The 19782-nt window shown below is 42.2% G+C and overlaps 2 protein-coding genes across 2 annotated transcripts; one reads left to right on the top strand and one right to left on the bottom strand.

Moving 5' to 3' along the window:
* The first annotated feature begins 3762 nt into the window (after positions 1 to 3762).
* On the top strand, positions 3763 to 6888 carry LOC139467187 (myosin essential light chain, striated adductor muscle-like). Its single transcript, XM_071248906.1, has 2 exons — positions 3763 to 3985; positions 6074 to 6888. Exons 1-2 carry the CDS (start codon positions 3983 to 3985, stop codon positions 6545 to 6547), a joined length of 477 nt encoding a protein of 158 aa, XP_071105007.1. The 5' UTR covers positions 3763 to 3982; the 3' UTR covers positions 6548 to 6888.
* Positions 6889 to 12448: 5560 nt separating this feature from the next.
* Positions 12449 to 19153, bottom strand: LOC139466848 (myosin essential light chain, striated adductor muscle-like). Its single transcript, XM_071248586.1, has 2 exons — positions 19046 to 19153; positions 12449 to 13367 (listed from the first exon to the last, which is right to left on the bottom strand). The coding sequence occupies exons 1-2, from the start codon at positions 19046 to 19048 to the stop codon at positions 12894 to 12896; spliced, it is 477 nt and encodes a 158-aa protein (XP_071104687.1). The 5' UTR covers positions 19049 to 19153; the 3' UTR covers positions 12449 to 12893.
* Positions 19154 to 19782: the final 629 nt, after the last annotated feature.

Consider the following 19782-nt stretch of genomic DNA (forward strand, 5'->3'; position numbering starts at 1 on the left):
CTGGATACCAGGTTCAATTCCTCCAGGCGTACACTGTGTAACACCCATTCTGTGTGTCCCCTTCAGTCTAGGACAGGATACCAGGGTAAAACCATCCTCAAAAATGAACACATGTGCGTGAGTTTTTTGTCTCAAGGTGCAGTAAAAATCAAAACATCAACGCCAAAGAATAATCAGTCTCGATTATCTGCCAAAACAAATTCCATTAGGAGTAAAAGACAAAAAAGGAGCCTTGCCCAGACCAGGGAGAGCGGTATGATATATGTCATCCCCCACTACATTGCTAGATGTTGTATATCACTGGGTAGTTAGTTCCCTTCAGTTCCGGTTATTCAGTTCTCCAGGTACATACACGTATACGTCTGCATGGAAACCATGTCGAGTCCGGGGTACCATGGGTTTTCATCAACCTAGGCGACTAACGGGATGGAGATGTCAGTCTTGCTGCTCACGATGTTAGTCACTGGATTGTCTGGTCCAGACTCGATTATTAGCAGTTATTGATTAGCTATTTTATATGACACATGGCAGTTTACTGAAACTGGTGCAAAACGTATGCGATGCTACTAGATAATACTTTGGAACTTTAATATCCAGCTACTCGACGGCCGTCTGGATCTGTACATGATCGAGTCCATTTGTCACCACTCTCATCTTTCCGTAACCTACTCCCGGAAATGTATGACTTGGTCACGAATGAATCGAGACAAGCCAGTGATCGATATTATGAGCAACGATCCACGCCGTCAGGGTACGAAGACACGCTATCAAGCAAGTCACCGAGCCTGACCACCCGAGCCATTTGGTCGCTTCCTATGACAAGGATAGATTGCGGCGTACGTAATGCATAATGCATTTAAATTGACTCAACTCTGTACCGAATCAGCTAAGATTGTCAGAAAGTAATTCACTGTCAAGGCTGCAACATAGCCGGTGTTAATCAACACTCACTCGCTCACTCACTCACTCACTCTCTCACTCACTCACACATTAAAATAAGGCCGTGTAATATCCTGCAGATACACATTAACGAAGTCGTGTATTCAGCTAAGTGAATACGCTCTGTACATTGACGCTGTTGCTGAATATTGCATGTGAAACTCCTCATGACAGATGACAAAGACACACACTCGGGCGGGATTACTTTATTTGCACAACGAATTTCAAACCTCATGAAACAGAAATATTGACCCAGCCATACAAATAGCTCCGCTACGGATAACAACGATAACACTTAAATAAGGAAACACCCATATGAAGAACACGTATGTGACCAACACGTACATAAAGAATACGTATATGAAAACACGTAAATAACGAAATACGTATGTGACCAACATGTACATAACGAATACGTACATGAAAACACGTAAATAAGGAACACTTAAATAACGAAATATGTATGTGACCAACGCGTACATAACGAATACGTATATGAAAACACGTAAATAACGAACACTTAAATAACGAAATACGTATGTGACCAACAAGTACATAACGAATACGTCCATCAAGAACACGAATGTGACCAACACATACATGACGGATACGTATATGAAGAATACGTAAATAACGAAACACCTATATGACCAACACGTACATAACGAACACTTACATGACGAACAGGTACATAAAATAAACCGAAACAACCCTTTCCATATTCGCAAGAAATCTCTGGTAAAAGCAGAGTCAATTGTACGCTTCTGACTATTTCATGAGCATGTGTTAATGGATCACTATCAAACAGTGATGATACCAGGTGTTCGCGAAAGGGAGAGAGTATCTTGACCAACCGATGGCCCCCTTCACAAACACATGCAAGGGCAAGTCAATTTTTCACCTCAAATTAAACGGGAACATATGGTACAAGCCAAAATAGGCAACTGTATCGGACATCATTTTGGTCACTGATGCGTCAGATTTGGGAATGTCCTCAACATGTCTACGATAAATCATTTTGAAAGCTTTACTGAGACCTTGAATGCAGTAACCATGATCAAACAACGAGAGCATAAGTCGCACGACGCTCCTCGAAATCTTGGTTGAAAGAGCATGCTCGACTGTACCTCAAGAGTTGTGAATGTAGACACCAAGGGCTGGAGCTGCAGGAATATTGGTCGAAATGAAGGGAAAGTTGACTACTGGAAAGTTGACAGTCATCCCCTTGTCATGCAGTCTTGTGGAAAGTTGAAAGTCATCCCCTTGCCATACAGTCTTGTGGAAAGTTGAAAGTCATCCCCTTGTCATACAGTCTTGTGGAAAGTTGACAGTCATCCCCTTGTCTTGGTCTTGTGGAGAGTTTTTTGTCGCCCTGAATGTTTATGTATAAATCCAAATATGAAACAGACGGCATCCAGTATTTCTAGTGGAAGGGAAATGGAACTTTGATCCCTGATCACCGATATTCCTGATTCTTGGCCAAATTCTCTCGTTGTGACTTTGCCAATCCGAGCAGAAGTTCCGATTCATCTGCAGGAAGAAACAGATCAGCAGGACGGGGAACACCATCGGTGCCCATGGGGATGCCGACGTCTTGCCTGAATGTCTGCTCCACATTTGATATCAGTGAGGAAGTCAGGCCTTTCACATGCTGGAAACCAGGGGACATGTGCTTTGACTTCTGACAGATTGTCCTGAACCTGTACGTGAATCAGGGATGAAGCTTTCTCTGACGTTTGTCTCTTGGGATAGTGGTGTACAAAGTTTAAAAACATACACTCACGAAACGAACAAGTTTAAAAGGTACACTTTTCTGTGCAACATAATGAAGATGTACCAAACAAACGCTTACATCAGGATCACCAATGTAACTAGCTGTTATCACGACCTCACGCATAAACCTAACTGATGGATATAGAGAACAGGTTTTGTTTGTTTGACATCATGAGCATCGACCAACGCAATTGGGATACGATGACATGCATCAACCAAGTCAGTGAGTCTGACCACACGATCCCGTTAGTCGCCTCTAACGACAAACATGGGTTGCGGAAGACCTATTCTACCCCGGATCTACACGGGTGACAGTGTTGTTTAACGCCGGCAGAGAACACGTATATGAGGATGACGTACAGTAGGAACTGATCACGTGTATGTAATGTGAACATTGCTGAAATACACGTGTACCACAGATTAGTATTCGTTCTTTTTCAAATTTCTTACTTACAAACTAGTTTAAATTATTAAAAGATATCACCTTAAAAGTCACCTTATGTTTTTATGACATTGTAAATACTGTGTAAAGATTAATACGTAATGATTTTATATTTATATATAAAATATATTAATGTTTAAAAATCGACTAATGGCAAACTACCTATAAATACTTTCTTTAGCAGAATTGTATGAAGCACACCAGCCGTGATATTGCTGGAATATTGCCAAAAGCGGCGTAAAACCATACTCACTCACTCATTAGTACGCATATATTGACAACACCTTGGGCAGGTATTAGCAACACACATTGTCGTTCTGTCTCGTCCATATATGTATAATGTTGAGAGGGATCTCATAACGATGAGCTGATCAGCTTACATGGCTATGCAGTGTGTATTAAACGTTATCCAACCCAAACAGTCTTGACGTAATTAGGCACTTAGAGACGCGGGGTTCTATCTTCGCTCTCATCCTTAGCTGTGATGCAAGGGGCGGGGGTCGGTGGCAGAGGGGGGTAGGGGGAGAATGGAGCGGTGTATAGGGTGTGATGCAAGAGGGTGGAGGGGGGGGGGGGGTAGTGGAAGGGGGGTCGGGATGAAGGGGGTATGAGGGACATGTGCGGCGTGATGCAAGGTCCTGGCACCCCGTGGATGACACATGCCCTCACATCAGTGGTCGGGGATAGGAAAATGCTGAACGGGGTGGGGGAGTGGAGAGTAGCGGTCATCCCAGGGTATATAAAGACAAAGTGGTCACTCATCTCACAACAATCTCCTGCTCGGCAAGACAACCTCACCGTCAGATCTACTCATTTCCAGCCACCGACATGGTAAGTTTACTACTTACTGTTCCAACTTACTAAATACACACTTGTCCTCTAAATGTATAATGCTTTGGGGCAACACAGCTGGATAGACTTGTTGTTGGTTATCTAGATTGACTGAAGAAAATACAAGTATGTCAGTCATGCTGCAGGAGAAGTGTAAACTGTGGGCATAGAGATAGACTTGCACAAGTCTCTAAGTCAATACTTATTAGTTTAAATCATAATTTCTAGTAAATGTAAATAATAAGAACAAGTTGTACTGTCCACATATCTAGACTTGTCTATTAGGTGGATAGAATTACTACACATCCTTATTACTACCCCGGGTACAGTATTAATGCAGTTTTTCTATGCGTTGACATTCTGATTGATGCTACATGTCGCATTCTGCCTCATTCAGGAACTGCCCGTTGTTGTAAAACTAGTTTCAACGATATGCATACTTCAGATTCATCACATGCGTGTAAGAAAGGTCTTTGCCTTGCCGTAGCCTGTCTCCCAGGCCTTCGTGAATTAAAAAACGAATCCATCTCAAGTTAGAATCATTTGGCAAGTCTATATTTCCTCATCTCTGAAATTAAGCATTGTCCTTGGCTCCTTTTGATTAAACTTTAGTCTACCTTGCTGGTGACAGGGTAAAAAGATTTACTGAACAAATTTGAAGATTAGGCGTATACTACCAGAGAGTAAAAATAACCAAACCCCACAACAATCCAAATTATGTTAATTTCCCTTTGGAGGACAGGCACATATGTTCCTTGTATTTCTGAAACCTTCAGTGATCAGCGGATCACATGATACATACTCGTCATCCTGTGTATTTGAGTGGTATGCATGGTGTTCTAACATAATGTAAAAAACAAAATAATTTCTTTCAATGAGTGTCTGCGTGTATTGGCCCTCAGTATTCACTTAAGGGATGGTAGCCGGGTGGTCAAAGCATTAGCATTAAAGCACCCAGCACCCGGGTTCCATTCTCGACAAAGTTAAATCAATGTCCACTTCTTGTGTCCTCAGCTGTACTGAAATATTGCTAAAAGCGATAGAAAACAATATGCACTCTGTATTCCTCTATTTCATCGCTGTTTGGCCACACTGTATTCTTTGGACCATCAATGGAACCATCCGCCGGTAGCCTACACTCATTCAGTCACTGGTATTTACCTCAGCGATTGACAAGGCTGACACTATTGTCATAAACTGCCGGGCCAAAAGATAGTGTACACTTGATTACTTGATTTGACCAAAACATTACAAAACATATCAAAACGTTACTAGGTGAAAAGGTAGATGGGGTAGCCAAGTGGTTAAAGCGTTCGCTCGTCACGTCGAAAATCCGTGTTCCATTCCCCACATGGATACAATGTGCGTAGCCTATTTCTGGTGTCCCCCGCCGTGATGCTGCTGAATACTGCTAAAAGCGGCGTAAAAGCATACTTACTTACTTACTCACTCACTAGGCTGAAAACGGTCGCCGAAACACTGCAAACGTAGGTGCGAAACACAGCTGTGATACCTGTATCAGATACATCACCATCGAATAACCATTTCTTGATTGTTTCAGCTTTAGCCACCATCAAACATGGTGTATGTGTTTCGTTTGCCAGGCAGTTTACTACCAACTGTTTTAACAGACATAATTCCGATTGCGCATCTAATTCAAATGTAGATGGTAAATGTTAGCTGATGAAGATCGGCAAAACAAATTATACATAACTACATCAGCGTCCATATCCGGGGTTTAACAGGTCTTCAGCAACCCATGCCGTGAAAGGGGACTACACTTGTCGTAAGAGGTGACAAACGGGATCAGATGTTCAGGCTCGCTGACTTGGTTAATGCATGTCATCGTATCCGTTTAGCGCAGATCGGTGCTCATGATGTTAATCACTGGATTATCTTGTCTATACTCGATTGTTTACAAACCGCCATCATATAGCTGTGATATTGCTGGGATCGTGCGGCGTTAAACAGGAAATATACAAACAAACAAACAAACAAACAAGATCGAACATGATGATATGTATCATCTTTGTGATTTGTTGTTGACTGAGTGTTGATACAATCTTACTGAATACAATTGTGTTTCAGCCTCAACTATCAAAGGATGAAATTGAGGAGGTCACCGAGGTGTTCGACCTTTTCGATTTCTGGGATGGTCGTGATGGCGCCGTCGACGCTGCCAAGACCGGCGACATGTTGTACTGTCTGGGCCTCAACCCTACCATGACCACCATCATGAAGAACGGAGGTGTGGAGAAGTTTGGAGAGAAGAACTACAAACTGGAGGAGTTCCTGCCCATCTACCAGACCGTCATGCAGATCAAGGACACAGGCACCTACGCCGACTTCATGGAGGCTTTCAAGACATTCGACAGGGAGGGCCAGGGCTTCATCTCATCTGCTGAGCTGAGGCACGTTCTGACATCTCTGGGAGACAGACTGACCGACACCCAGATGGACGACATCATCAAGTGCACCGACTTGAGAGAGGATCTGGAAGGCAACGTCAAGTACGAGGACTTCATCTCCAAGGTCATGGCCGGACCCTACCCAGACAAATAGACAATGTTCTTCCAATGCTGATAAACACTTAAAATGAAAGACACTTACAACTGGACCAGAAACTAGACGTCAATGCGAACAGGCGCTCAAATCAATGACAAATTTCAGTTCCTCTTCCAAGCAATGTTGACCAAACATACATAATACAGGAAGAAAAGTAATGACTTAAAATCCTATTTAAATCCTATTTTCAAACTATGGTACAATAATATTATACACATGAAATTATCTTTATCAAAGTGTAGATAACTGTATAGAAACTATACCACCTTCCTCAACTTAAAGTTGGCCATGTAACATGATGTTAGTATGTAGCCGCTGATACACTGGAAAGTCAGAATGTAAATATAATAAAAATTATTAACCTATAATGTATTGTGTTTTTTATAGTTAGCGAGTAATAAAAAAATAATTCTTGCTGGATTTAGGATATTATGGGAGAAATAAGCAAATAATAGATATATTTTAAATTATTAATATGGGAAATCTGGGCCTGGTTCCACAAAACGATCTAAGCCCAACGATCTGTGCCTTTTCAGGTTTATAATGGACTTTGATTTGTATGTGTTTGTGACAGCATACATTCGCCTTTTCGCAAACACCAGGTATCATCCCTATTTGATAGTTATTCATAAAAACATGCTCGGAATCGTGCAATCTAATATTCCTTATGATTATAGAACTGTTTTTCCGATTCTATATACTATTAATTATTGTGGAACAAACCATGTGTTTTGATACTAAGTTAATGTATGATCATTACTCAAACATGTCTTGTGAGGTTAATCCGAAGACTCTATTGGTATTGCAAACTAAGCAATGGTATCATCTACGTCATTGTGAGGTTAACGTGTGGCAAAAGACCATGTGTAATAATAACAAGAGGTGGATCATACTGCTGTTCAGATGCTGCAGTAATATTGAGAACCCGTGAAGATCCGGGGGTAGAATAGGTCTTCAGCAACCCATGCTTGCCGTAAAAAGCGACTATGCTTGTCGTAGAAGGCGACTAACGGGATCGGGTGGTCAGACTCGCTGACTTGGTTGATGTATGTCAATGATTCCCAATTGCGTGGATCGGTGCTCATGATGTCAATCACTGGATTGTCTGGTCCAGACTCGATTATTTACAGACCGCCATATTACCCTTTTCGCTAACACCGGGTGTCATAACTTATTTTCAGTGATCCATTCATATAATTTTCTCCACTAATTTCTCTTTAACGCCCAATGGAATCTGTTTCGCCAGATATTTGTGACATTAATTAATTTCTGGCGTTTTATGTGTCAATATGTGATGAAGGTTTTACATGCAGTTAATAGGACTTCCTTACAGGGAACTGGTAACCAAGGTAACCGAATCGACACACACGGGATGCACGTGCGTGGGAGATGTCACGGTCAAGCGATGTGGTATATGGAAGCATATACTCTAAGGAGATGATGGATGATGAGGTAAGTATCCTATTGATATGCATGAGTGACCTTCCAAAGAGGGAGTCGACACTGGATTATATTTAGACCATTTGTTAACCCGTTTCATCTCCGGCTTTTCCCTTGCCGTCATATTAAAAAAATGCTTTTGCGGATGTTTTTCTCGGTTAAACATTCGCTATGATACATGTTTAAATGATGGATTGCTTAAATATATGAAAATTATAAGAATATAGTTAGTTTTGGGTGCCCTTACCTGGCGAGACGATTACTATCACGGTATTTCTTACACTGTATACATGCATCACAAATCTGAAACTCGCGACGTGTAGATTTTGCCGATAAGAGATCTAATTTGTCTTTTATCACATGCGAATAAACATGAACGATACTATGAACAAGGAAAGACAATCAGGTGAAAATATATTGATATACTGTCTCAGAATTAACAATAACCTTGATCAACTTTCTCTGTTATTTTTATGTCAAGGGCACTGTGTAACATTCGTTTTGGCGCACATCGACTATTAGAGGTCTGTTGGAGCGATATCTTATTCTTATATCTAATATGTATAGATATTATGTATTTTGAGAATACGACATATAAAAATATTTATGAATACCATCGTTATGCCCTCATGAATATCAGGGTTAGAATTGGTCTTCAGCAACCCATGCTTGTCGGAAAAGACAACTAACGGGATCGGGTGGTATATTAAAGACCTGTGAAGATTCGGGGTAGAAAAGGTCTTCAGCAACCCATGCTTGACGTAAAAGGCGACTATACTTTTCGTAAGAGGCGGCTAACGGGATCGGGTGGTCAGGCTCGCTGACTTGGTCGATGCATGGCATCGTATCTCAGTTGCATGGATCGGTGCTCATGATGTCAATCACTGGATTGTCTGGTCCAGACTCGATTATTTACAGACCGCCGTCATATAGCTGGAATATTGCTGGAATATTGCTGAGTGCTAAGCAACAAACAAATCTTTTCTTGTGTGAATATAACTCGCTGTAACTATTCACCGCAGTTTGCATGGTTCACTCTTGCTCTGTTGATGATATGGCTTGAGGTTTGTATCTTTCCACTGTAAGTTTAGGTAATGTGTTGTTTGTATGTGCTACAGGTATAATCAGTAAATATATTACACTCCGGTACAATAATGTCCTGAAGTAGTAGGCTACAAATTGAGCTGATCTATTGCACATAGTGAGACAGAGGAACCTTTTTTTCTAAAATATGAGCCAAAAATATGAATTGCAAGCTATCCCTCGGCATTTGATTGGCTAACCAAGCATTTTTTATTGCATTAACATAAAAAAACATAAACATTAGGCCGCGCCCCCAAACGGGCGACTGTTCCCTGATTGGCTGACAATAACATGGGCAGGACTTGTCTTGCATTATTGAGCTGAACGAAATCACTGATTTTGTATTTTTTTCCATTTTTTTGGTGCGTTAATGATTAAATAAACAGCCCGTGAAGCTAAAGTTATTGACGTAGTTATATAAGAATTTACTTCAAGATGTTTATAAAGTTCATACAGTTTATAAACGCAACATCCGGCTGCACGCGTTTCAAGGATTATACAGGGTGCACACCTGGTAATATTTTTATGCATCCGTAAACGCAACATTCAATCAAGTCAATTCTTAAATCCCCGCACCGAGGGACCCCGTTGTCCCAGATGGACCTGTTTAGACCCAGGCCCCTGTGGCAAGTTAGTAATGAAACACACATATGTTATACAAACGTGTGTGGACCGGGCCAGAGTAATGAGCTCGATCTACGCCCTGCTTCATCGGCCATAAACAACACCACTATGTCTCGGTCGGCCATGTCCCGAGTCGATGATTCAAGTCCAGGAATCCGAACCTGTACGTACATACAAGGGTTAATTATTTTTTTCGTATTCCTTAACTAGTTCTTATTATTTACATAATTTAGAAATTATGCCCTTAACTAATAGTTTTTGCCTTAGAGACTTGTGCAAGTCTATATTCAAGGTATACATCACCATTCATCTCCTCCCTGTTAGTTTAACTCGTTGGACTATAGATAAAATCTATAGTAGCCAATAGACGGGACTATGTTGTCTGGCTGTTTGCTTTGAAGGATGCGTATTTCCTTCACTAAGTCTTTTTAGGTTCCGTGTCTCCTGCTTTCAAAGAAGTGAAGTATGGGACGGCGTATATGGAGGTGTCGTCGTGGGAGTCGTACATGATGTGTGTCGTGCAGAAAAGGTTATGTGGCGGGGGTGGGGGAGGTGTGTCTTTCATCAGAGACGGTATCAAATGGTTTAGGTGTCTTTTCTTGTGGGATGTACGTGGTTCGTTGTTCAATTGACTCTGGTGGTCCAGCGTGTTGGAGTATATTTCACATGTTTCGGTTGTTTGAATCTGATCGTTATGAATAGAAACAAGTGAAATACACAGAGCCTACATCAATGTCACGATGGCACGGTGTGGCGGTATTTTGTTCACCAGCCTGCATCACTTCCGGCTTTCCTCCAACATGAGGCTGACAGGCAGTGACGTAACTAATCCGGGTTACCATTGGACTTCAGCAACCCATGCTTGTCGACTAACGGAATCGGGTGGTCAGGCTCGCTGACTTAAGATCGATTGCATGTCATCGTATCCCAATTGCGTAGATAGATGCTCATTATGTCAATCTCAGGATTACCTGGTCAGATTCGATTATTTACAGACCGTCGTCATATAGCTTGAATATTGCTGAGTGAGACGATGACAAACAAACAAACAGACAAACAAACAAAGTGTTCACGGTGCATCCCATGACAACAAAGTAATTCAACTAAACTAAAAACCCACTTTCAGTAGGCCGATCTAGCCTTGTTCCAAGGCTGTACTGGATGCTACGGCCATGGATGTATACTTAATTCTTTCCTTATAACAGGCAAGTCAAGATGGGAAGAGTCTAAGACGCCAGTCTTTTATAAAGACAAGTTATTCTTATCTTTAAAATAATCTAGAGATTATGATTTAAACTAATAATTATTGCCTCAGAGATTTGTGCAAGTATTCATCGTGCAATTGTGAAGAGTTTTTCTTGCTGTGAACATCAATGTGGTATGTAGTGAGGGGGTGGGATTTTACGCCTCTTTTAGCAACATTTCAACCATATCGAACACAAGGTACGTGCCTCAAAAATGGTACCGACGTGTGTATTGAATTGAAAATAATTTACCGAAAAGTAACGTTGTTAAATTATTTTAATACAATAAAGTAAAGGGGAGCCCAGAAACTTCATTTATGCAGTAATCTTGACTTGCCAACTATTATAGACTTGCATGGGTTGTATTGGATATATTTGTTTCAGGGTCTGTATGACAACTTACGACGTGTGTTGAACGAAATTTTTGTTTCATAAACCAAGGATTCATAAGTGTGTATCTCTTTCAGACCCATACCATATATATTACCCAATCGCATTCCAAAAGTAACTCAAGGTCACGTTGGCTCCCTTACGATTCAATGAATCGACTTCACGGACACAAATTTATGGTTTATATCAAATTTAAAAAAATATATTGAGTTCCACTATACATGTATACCCTTAACTACCCTGTTATATATACACCTGCTGTATTTCTTTCAGTGAATCCTTTGCTCGGTTTATTGGAGTGTCAGGGACGCGTTGTTGTTTGGCCACAAGGGTTTGCTGTAAATTAGCAATAAGGACAGTGCTACTTAACATAGTGTCGAGGATGAAGTGAGTGGGTTTGACGTCTTGGGACAGGTATATGTGTATATCACAGAAGACGTATAATGCCGCATGTCTTACACGTTCATCACTTTGGTGAAACCCGTGGATATATGGTATCGACATACCAAGGTTCATCACTTTGGTGAAACCCGCGGATATATGGTATCGACATACCAAGGTTCATCGCTTTGGTGAAACCCGCGGATATATGGTATCGACATACCAAGGTTCATCACTTTGGTGAAACCCGCGGATATATGGTATCGACATACCAAGGTACATCGCTTTGGTGAAACCCGCGGATATATGGTATCGACAAACCAAGGTTCATCACTTTGGTGAAACCCGCGGATATATGGTATCGACATACCAAGGTTCATCACTTTGGTGAAAACCGCCGATAGCCCAAGGATCATAATCCTTGCAAAAATGGTGCGCAACCCTTCTCATCCGAGACACGCATCTATACGTTAACTGATTCGCCAATCGAATCCCCACATGGGTACAATGCGTGATAAACTCACTCACGATAAACGTATTCGTCCTTTGAGTTGAAACGCTAGTTCTCTGAATGCGTTACTCTCAGTAGGTCTTCCATCAAAGCAAGAACAGTTCCTGTACTACCGATATAACGAATACGTAATGAGTTCGTGATAACCGACTTTATTATGCGTCACACAGCCTTAATGAGCAGACCACACATTCTCCAGAGAGGAGCTCAACACAACAAAAATGGTTCGTGACTAAATATTTAATCGGGGAATTTCATTGCACAGTTTAAAACGCCTAACCTTCGCCATGTTAGATATGTACATTTTCCCTGTAAATAAATTAGGAGGTATATACACTGAGCTGTATCAAGTTACACATAGATCACATCAAGAGGCGCGAGTCTCACAACCTGAGGGCCGAAAGACGGCGTTGCTGTTTGGTTGAACAGAAGAGCATTGCCTGTGTCACGAAATGCCATTGGTTTCACAATTTCAGTCCAAGACATGACCTTCTCAGGGACATTGCACAGAAGCGGGCCACAGAGTGGAGGTTAATCTTTGCTCTTGGGTCAGAGCTTTTGATAATGTTTAGATGAAGGAAACGTCTTTGGTTGACCTTGTACAACAGACCAACGTGGAAGTCATGAAAATTGTGAGACGTTGTTTGGAGATTTATTTTTATGTGTGCGTTTATTTGTCTGGGTAGGGTCCGGCCATAACTCGGGAGATGAAGTCCTCGTACTTGACGTTGCCCTCCAGATCCTCTCTCAAGTCTGTGCACCTGATGATTTCATCAACGTCGTTGTCTGACAATCTGTCTCCCAGAGATGTCAGAACGTGCCTCAGCTCAGCAGATGAGATGAAGCCCTGGCCCTCCCTGTCGAATGTCTTGAAAGCCTCCATGAAGTCGGCGTAGGTGCCTGTGTCCTTGATCTGCATGACGGTCTGGTAGATGGGCAGGAACTCCTCCAGTTTGTAGTTCTTCTCTCCGAACTTTTGAACACCGCCGTTCTTCATGATGGTGCTCATTGTAGGGTTGAGGCCCAGACAGTACAACATGTCGCCGGTCTTGGCAGCGTCGACGGCGCCATCACGACCATCCCAGAAATCGAAAAGGTCGAACACCTCGGTGACCTCCTCAATTTCGTCTCGTGATAGTTCGGGCTGAAAATAATGATATGATATTAGATCTCCAAAAGAAAAAGAAAGTCGTTACAATTTCAAAGAAATACCATAACACTGCGGACACTGTTGACACTACCAACACTGCGGACATTGTTCACACTACCAACACTGCGGACATTGTTGACACTACCAACACTGCGGACACTGTTGACACTACCAACACTGCGGACACTGTTGACACTACCAACACTGCGGACACTGTTGACACTACCAACACTGCGGACATTGTTGACACTACCAACACTGCGGAAACTGTTGACACTACCAACACTGCGGACATTGTTGACAATAGCAACACTGCCCTCGATTAGCTGGCATAACTCAACATCTAGTCTGTGAAATAAACATGTTTTACAGAAAAAAAACAGTTGTTAAATTATAGTAATAAAATATATGATAAGAAGGAGCCCAGAGACTTTCTTCATTTTCAGATTTCCTGATACTGCAGTAATCTAGACTTGCCAAACATTATAGACTTGCATGGGATTTATTGGAGATATGTGTTTCAGGGTCTGTATGGCAGACTAGATATCCCCCTTTAACAGGCAAGAACTACGAACACAAGTTGAACTATTGGTTTTGATCAACAGCCAAAGTATGGCGTTAATAACCCTCTAATCTAAAGAAAAGCCGACAAAATCACAATGAAAACATTTTTTTTGAGGTTTTAAGTTAAACCTCGATATTGTATGTGATTTGAAGTTTAAAGTTAATAATCGATATTGTGTGTGCAACTTCCTATATATCTGTGTTTAAAAGATAGGAGACAACTATCACGTTTCCCCAAAACTGTTTCGTATAATGCTCAGTGATATGTGTGATTAATGCTAAAACAGCTTAGCTCAGCAAAGTGAACTGCTTACAGAAGCTATTTTACAACTGCCTTATGACTATATGAGAGCAGGTGTTTTATCATTCCCAAACTCTCAACCATAGTATCATTCTAACCTCCGACAACTTCGTTGCCATGGTAGCACTTTCTTGTAATCAAACGAGCTACTGAAGGGGCGAAGTTGGTAAAAAGCAAGCTCTGGGAAAGTGAAGTCTGTTCTGCCAGTGAACCCACGCACGACAGGCGGTGCTGCTGTTTGTCTTAGTCATGGCGTTTAGTCGCTGCTGCAGCCGTACCCACCGAGCGCTAGTTACTATGTCCGGGGATGGCGGCTGTAATTAGAACCAGGTGCCATCTACGGTTCTGGGGATACCTCGCGTGCCGGGGAAATTGAACCCCCTCGAGGAGACAAACACGATACCTGTACATGGGTTGATGTTAAGATACGTTTACCACGAGAATTCTAAACGCGCATGGACTTCCTTTCACCTCGCATTGAACATACACATGCACAGCAGGCTTACATCAACGTGCTGGGGAGTTTACATTTAGAATTGTTTGTTTGTTTATTTGTTGTTTAATGGCAAACTCACCAATGTTCCAGCCACATGACAGCGGTTTGTAAATAAACGAGTCTTGGTCAGACAATCCAGAGATTGACATCATGAACATCGATCTTCGAAATTAGGAAACGATGACATGCATCAACCACGTCAGCGACCCTGACCACCCGATCCCGTTAGTCGCCTCTTACGACAATCATGAGGTGAGCTGAAATTGGGTTTTAACGTCGCGTCCAAGATTATATAGTGTGTGTTTGGCTTCTTGTACTAGTCCGGACTGATGCCGATTTATAGTGCTAGGCCACTGAGATACCATGCCGCAGTATAACATGAATACCCCACTCAGACACAGTATACTGACTCCCAGACTCCTTGTTTTAGCCGAGCGCCAGACAGGTAACAACAAGTACCATCTTTTAACGTCTTTTGGTATGACGCGGCCGGGGATCGAACCCCGGACCTTCCGTTCTCCGGGCGGACGCTCTACCACTAGACCACGGAGGCGGTCTACGACAATCATGGGTTGCTTAAGTCCAATTCAAATGCAGATCTTCACGGGTGACAAGCATTGGTTGCTGAAGCCCACTTCAAACGGAGATCTTCACGGGTGAGTTTACATTAGGAGTATTTCACGTATTACACCAATGTCACGCCTTTGGGTGTCTGGGTGGAGCGTGTTTGGTTTAACGCCGCTGTACACAGTGTTTTAGTTACATCACGGCGTCGAACCCACGACTATCGGATCGTGGTATGACAGAAGGGCGCTAACCACTCGGCCACCCTAGCGATCATGACTAGTTTAATTCCCCGTGGGTTTATGAATGTTGTGTTGTAATGAAATGTTTACAGCACGAATAACGCCGAAAAGGTTAAGATGTTGATGATGACGATGACTACGTTGTCTCGTGATAGGAACTACCTGTATGCACATCAATCACGACCGCCGTTAATCGGGACACGCTCACCCTTACGATGCTAACCTATGATTGTGGGTTCGAATCCCGGTTCGCCCCGATCATGTTTCTAGGTTTGTCAGCACCATACCCGTGCTCGTGGGTTTCACCGAAGTGGTAAACGTCTGAGACTTGCATCACTTCGGGCTTTCCTCCCACATTAAGCTGACACGCCGTGATATAACTGGAATAATGTTGATGTGGCGTTTAACTCAACTCACTCACTCCCCCACTTAAATAAACACAGTGAGAAGAGTACCTGTCTCAGGTTGTAGTTAACGTTGTTTTACGTTTCCCAATAAAAAACCCAGTAGAGTTCACATAAGCTGCTAAATGTTTATCAATCAGTGAAGAAAACATATATAGTATTCGAACTAGACCCCATTGAACCATCTGTAAAAACAAATTTGGCTGAGACGTAAAATTCTTTAAAAAATACCTGCGAGAAAGGAAAGATCCACATATTTATTCAACAAGTATCCGTTAACCTAGCCTTGCTCCAAGGTTGTACTGAAAGAGAAGTCCATGGATGTGTTGTAATTCTATCCTCTAATAGGCAAGTCTAGATATGTGGACAATACACCCAGTCTCTTATAGGGACAACTTGTTCTTATTATTTACATAATCTAGAAATTATGATTTAAACTACTAATTATGCCCTAGAGACTTGTGCAAGTCTACCATTAACCTCTTTCTGGTGTTCGAGTGCTGCAACATGGCCGCCAGGGGAGAACTTTCCGGCGATACATAGCTAGCGATGGATTTCAGAAACAAACTATAGCCGGTAATAAGCTAATGTGTTAGTGTGACTTGTGTATGCTGCTGATTACCGGCGCAGCAGCACATGTTTGGAAGTGGAATGAGCGACTCGGTAACTCGATACTGGTCCCCCCCCCGTTACAACCAGTCACAACTGCCAGGGAGGGAAGTAGTGCCAACGCGTAGGAATACATACCTTCTTTGTTGAACGTTGTCTGCTCCTGGCTCATTAGAAGAAACAGTGCACCATGGCAACCTAACACCTTACTTTTACGCCTCTACTTAATGCACCTTTTGTAATTAACCAAATCGCAGACGCACGGGGTGGTTTTATGTTATCGTTCTTGGAAAGCGTTTATAACTAATGGGCATTATGTAAGGTGAATTAAGATGAAATGACATGGCTGTGGCGGCTTCAGAGTAGCCTTGTTCCACGGCTTTACGGAAAGAAAGTCTATGGATGTGTAGTAATTCTATCCTCCTCCCAAGCAAGGACTCCAGTTTCTTATATTGGGACAATTTGTTCATATTATTTTCATTTAGAAATTATGATTTAAAGTAATAATTATTGCCTTAGACACTTCTATGAGGTGAGCTGCGGTGTGTTTTGTCTGAGGACAGGCATCAGTTATGTTAGTATAGGTTCGTACAGAGTTGTACTAGTATTCCTTTCAGCTTGACCTTGATGGTTAATCTTACAAAGTGGAGAGCGCACGATGGCAAAGCTCGTCAGACGGATACTAACCCGAGCCCACAAACACGTATGTTTTGGTTTATGATACATCGAACAGGCAGCGTTCAGCTAAATATAGCACATTTTTGAGGATGGAAAAATCATTACTTGGCTGTCTTAAAAAGGCGATAAGGAAGCTTGCCTCTCCGACTTTTGTTGAGCAGTCGAGTCATGCTTCGTGTAAGTGTGTAAGATAGTGTATCAATACTGAAAAGACATGTTGGCATGGGTAGCCCAGTCGTTTAAGCGCCGCAATTCGCTTTGTAGAGTTGCGTTCCTTGGGCACGCCAGAAACCTATGATTGTGGTTCGAATCCCGGCTCATCCCGATTATGTTTCTAGGTTTGTCAGCACCATACCCGTGCTCGTGGGTTTCACCGAAGTGGTAAACGTCTGAGATTTGCATCACTTCGGGTTTTCCTCCCACATTAAGCTGACACGCCACGATATAACTAGGATATTGTTGAAAGCTGCGTTAAACACAACTAACATGAAAGACATATTTTGTTCTAACGATGTTCTTTCGGGGTAAAGCGGGTCCTGAAATTAAATTCACACTGTCTGGCGCGTGATTCTGACGGAAGCGCAACATGGACGTTTCGACATAACGGGGGTTCGATACAGACGAAGTGATACTGATGTACAGATACCAACGTCCCTCTGTCGATGTTATCGCTGCTAATACTATACGTGTCGCGGGGTAGCTCGTACCGTACTTACGACCTGCTTCACTTCGGGTTTCCCCCGACATCAAGCTGATATGTTATTCAAAGCGTCGATAAACTCACTCACTCACATACTTGCGATTGCATTTACGCGAAGATTGTTTAAAGGGGTTTTGAGTTAACCAGGTTCGTAACACAGGTAGTCGACTGAATCTATACCACTCAAAAGAAGTTCAGGACCACCGATTCTTTCATATTGCTATAGTTAATATATCATGGCACCTATTCTTTCATATTGCTATAGTTAATATATCATGGCACCTATTCTTTCATATTGCTATAATTAATATATCATGGCACCTATTCTTTCATATTGCTATAGTTAATATATCATGGCACCAATTCTTTCATATCGACTTTGTCATTGCATGACGGATTAACTATAGAAATGTGTAAAAATCGGACGGTCCTTGACTTGTTGTGAGTAGTATATCTTGATAGAAGGGAATCTAGCCTCTGTAACCCAACCCACAATGACAAGCTATCTCGCAAATAAATTATGAACGTAAAAGACACGAGCCGGAACAACTGCCGACAGAGATACCGGGGCTCTGAAGGCGTCTAGCAGCTCTGTCAGCATAAACAGCGCATCTTCCCTCCTCCAGCCGGCTTTGGTTAAACACTTTCGATCACGTGACTTGAAGATAAGTGAGATAAAAAACCAGACGTTTAAACTCCAAAAAGAATAGAAGATTAGGTCGTATATACACATTCCGCTGATGAAGGCAAAAACCATCTACACGATCTCCTCAAACATGTAATTGTTTAATGTAAAATATTCTGACAAACAGAAATACAAACCTACGCAACAATAAATCTGCATAAGATTCCACTCGTTAGATAAGACGTGATGGCTTGGACAAAGAGGCCCAATCTAAGTCATCGTTGGTCTGGTACCGCTGACTTAACCAATGACCTCTAACGCCCTTGATAATCCAAACAGAGCTTAAGAAAAACCGTGAACGCTATTCAATGCATTATGGAGTTTAAAACTGAAAGTATGAAAGTTAAATTTTGAAACAGCTTTTAAAGAACAAAGTGCAAAAAGGTGTTTAAAATTCAACACAGGAAATGGAAGGTAGGTGGTACATACCATGGTTATTTGTTGAGCAAGTTGCGGAGAAGTCCCGAGGCGTTGAAGGGCTGAGAGTAACTGAACGTTCTACTCGAGGACGGGCGACGCTGCTATATTTATACCAGCCTCTGAACGTTGCCATACTAGGGGGCTGCCATGTGCCCTGATACCTGAGACGGTGCTGCATCCCAAGGATGGGGGGTAGCCTGGTCACTGTGGGGGCAGGGGGGACGTCGCGCGGGGGAGAGAGGAGACGTATGATAATATGGTCAGTATGGCGCGGAGAGATTAAGTTTAGCGTTATAATGAAGTAGATGCGTAACTTAAACAACGGTTGGTGGTGACAGAGGATGAAAGTTCTAGATATATGACGTTATGTCGGGGGTGGAGCTATTCTGGAGTAGGGAAGGGGGGTGGTAAGTTAATGCAGTAAAGTTTCAGTGCATTAAATTCCTCAGAAACGTGTATATCTATTACACATTTTCTTCTGGTTGGTTTTGAAAGACGTGTTGTTGCAATGCGCAGTGTGTGAGTGTATGGCGAATGTTCAAAACGGTAGATGTTACATGTGTTGTCTCCACGCTCTCCTTGTATCCCTGTAGTTGCTGCGATGGTACCGCATGCTAAAGAAGTTGCACTTGCTATGTCCTGGCGACAGTAGTGGCACACATATTCATCATGGCTTTATGGAAGCCGCATAATTGTAACATGACCGAATAACTTTCGTTGAGATCTGCGCAACGTTCTGTGGAACT

The sequence above is a fragment of the Haliotis cracherodii genome, unplaced genomic scaffold, assembly GCF_022045235.1.
Source record: "Haliotis cracherodii isolate W230 unplaced genomic scaffold, xgHalCrac1.p SCAF_19, whole genome shotgun sequence".
NCBI lineage: Eukaryota > Metazoa > Mollusca > Gastropoda > Lepetellida > Haliotidae > Haliotis > Haliotis cracherodii.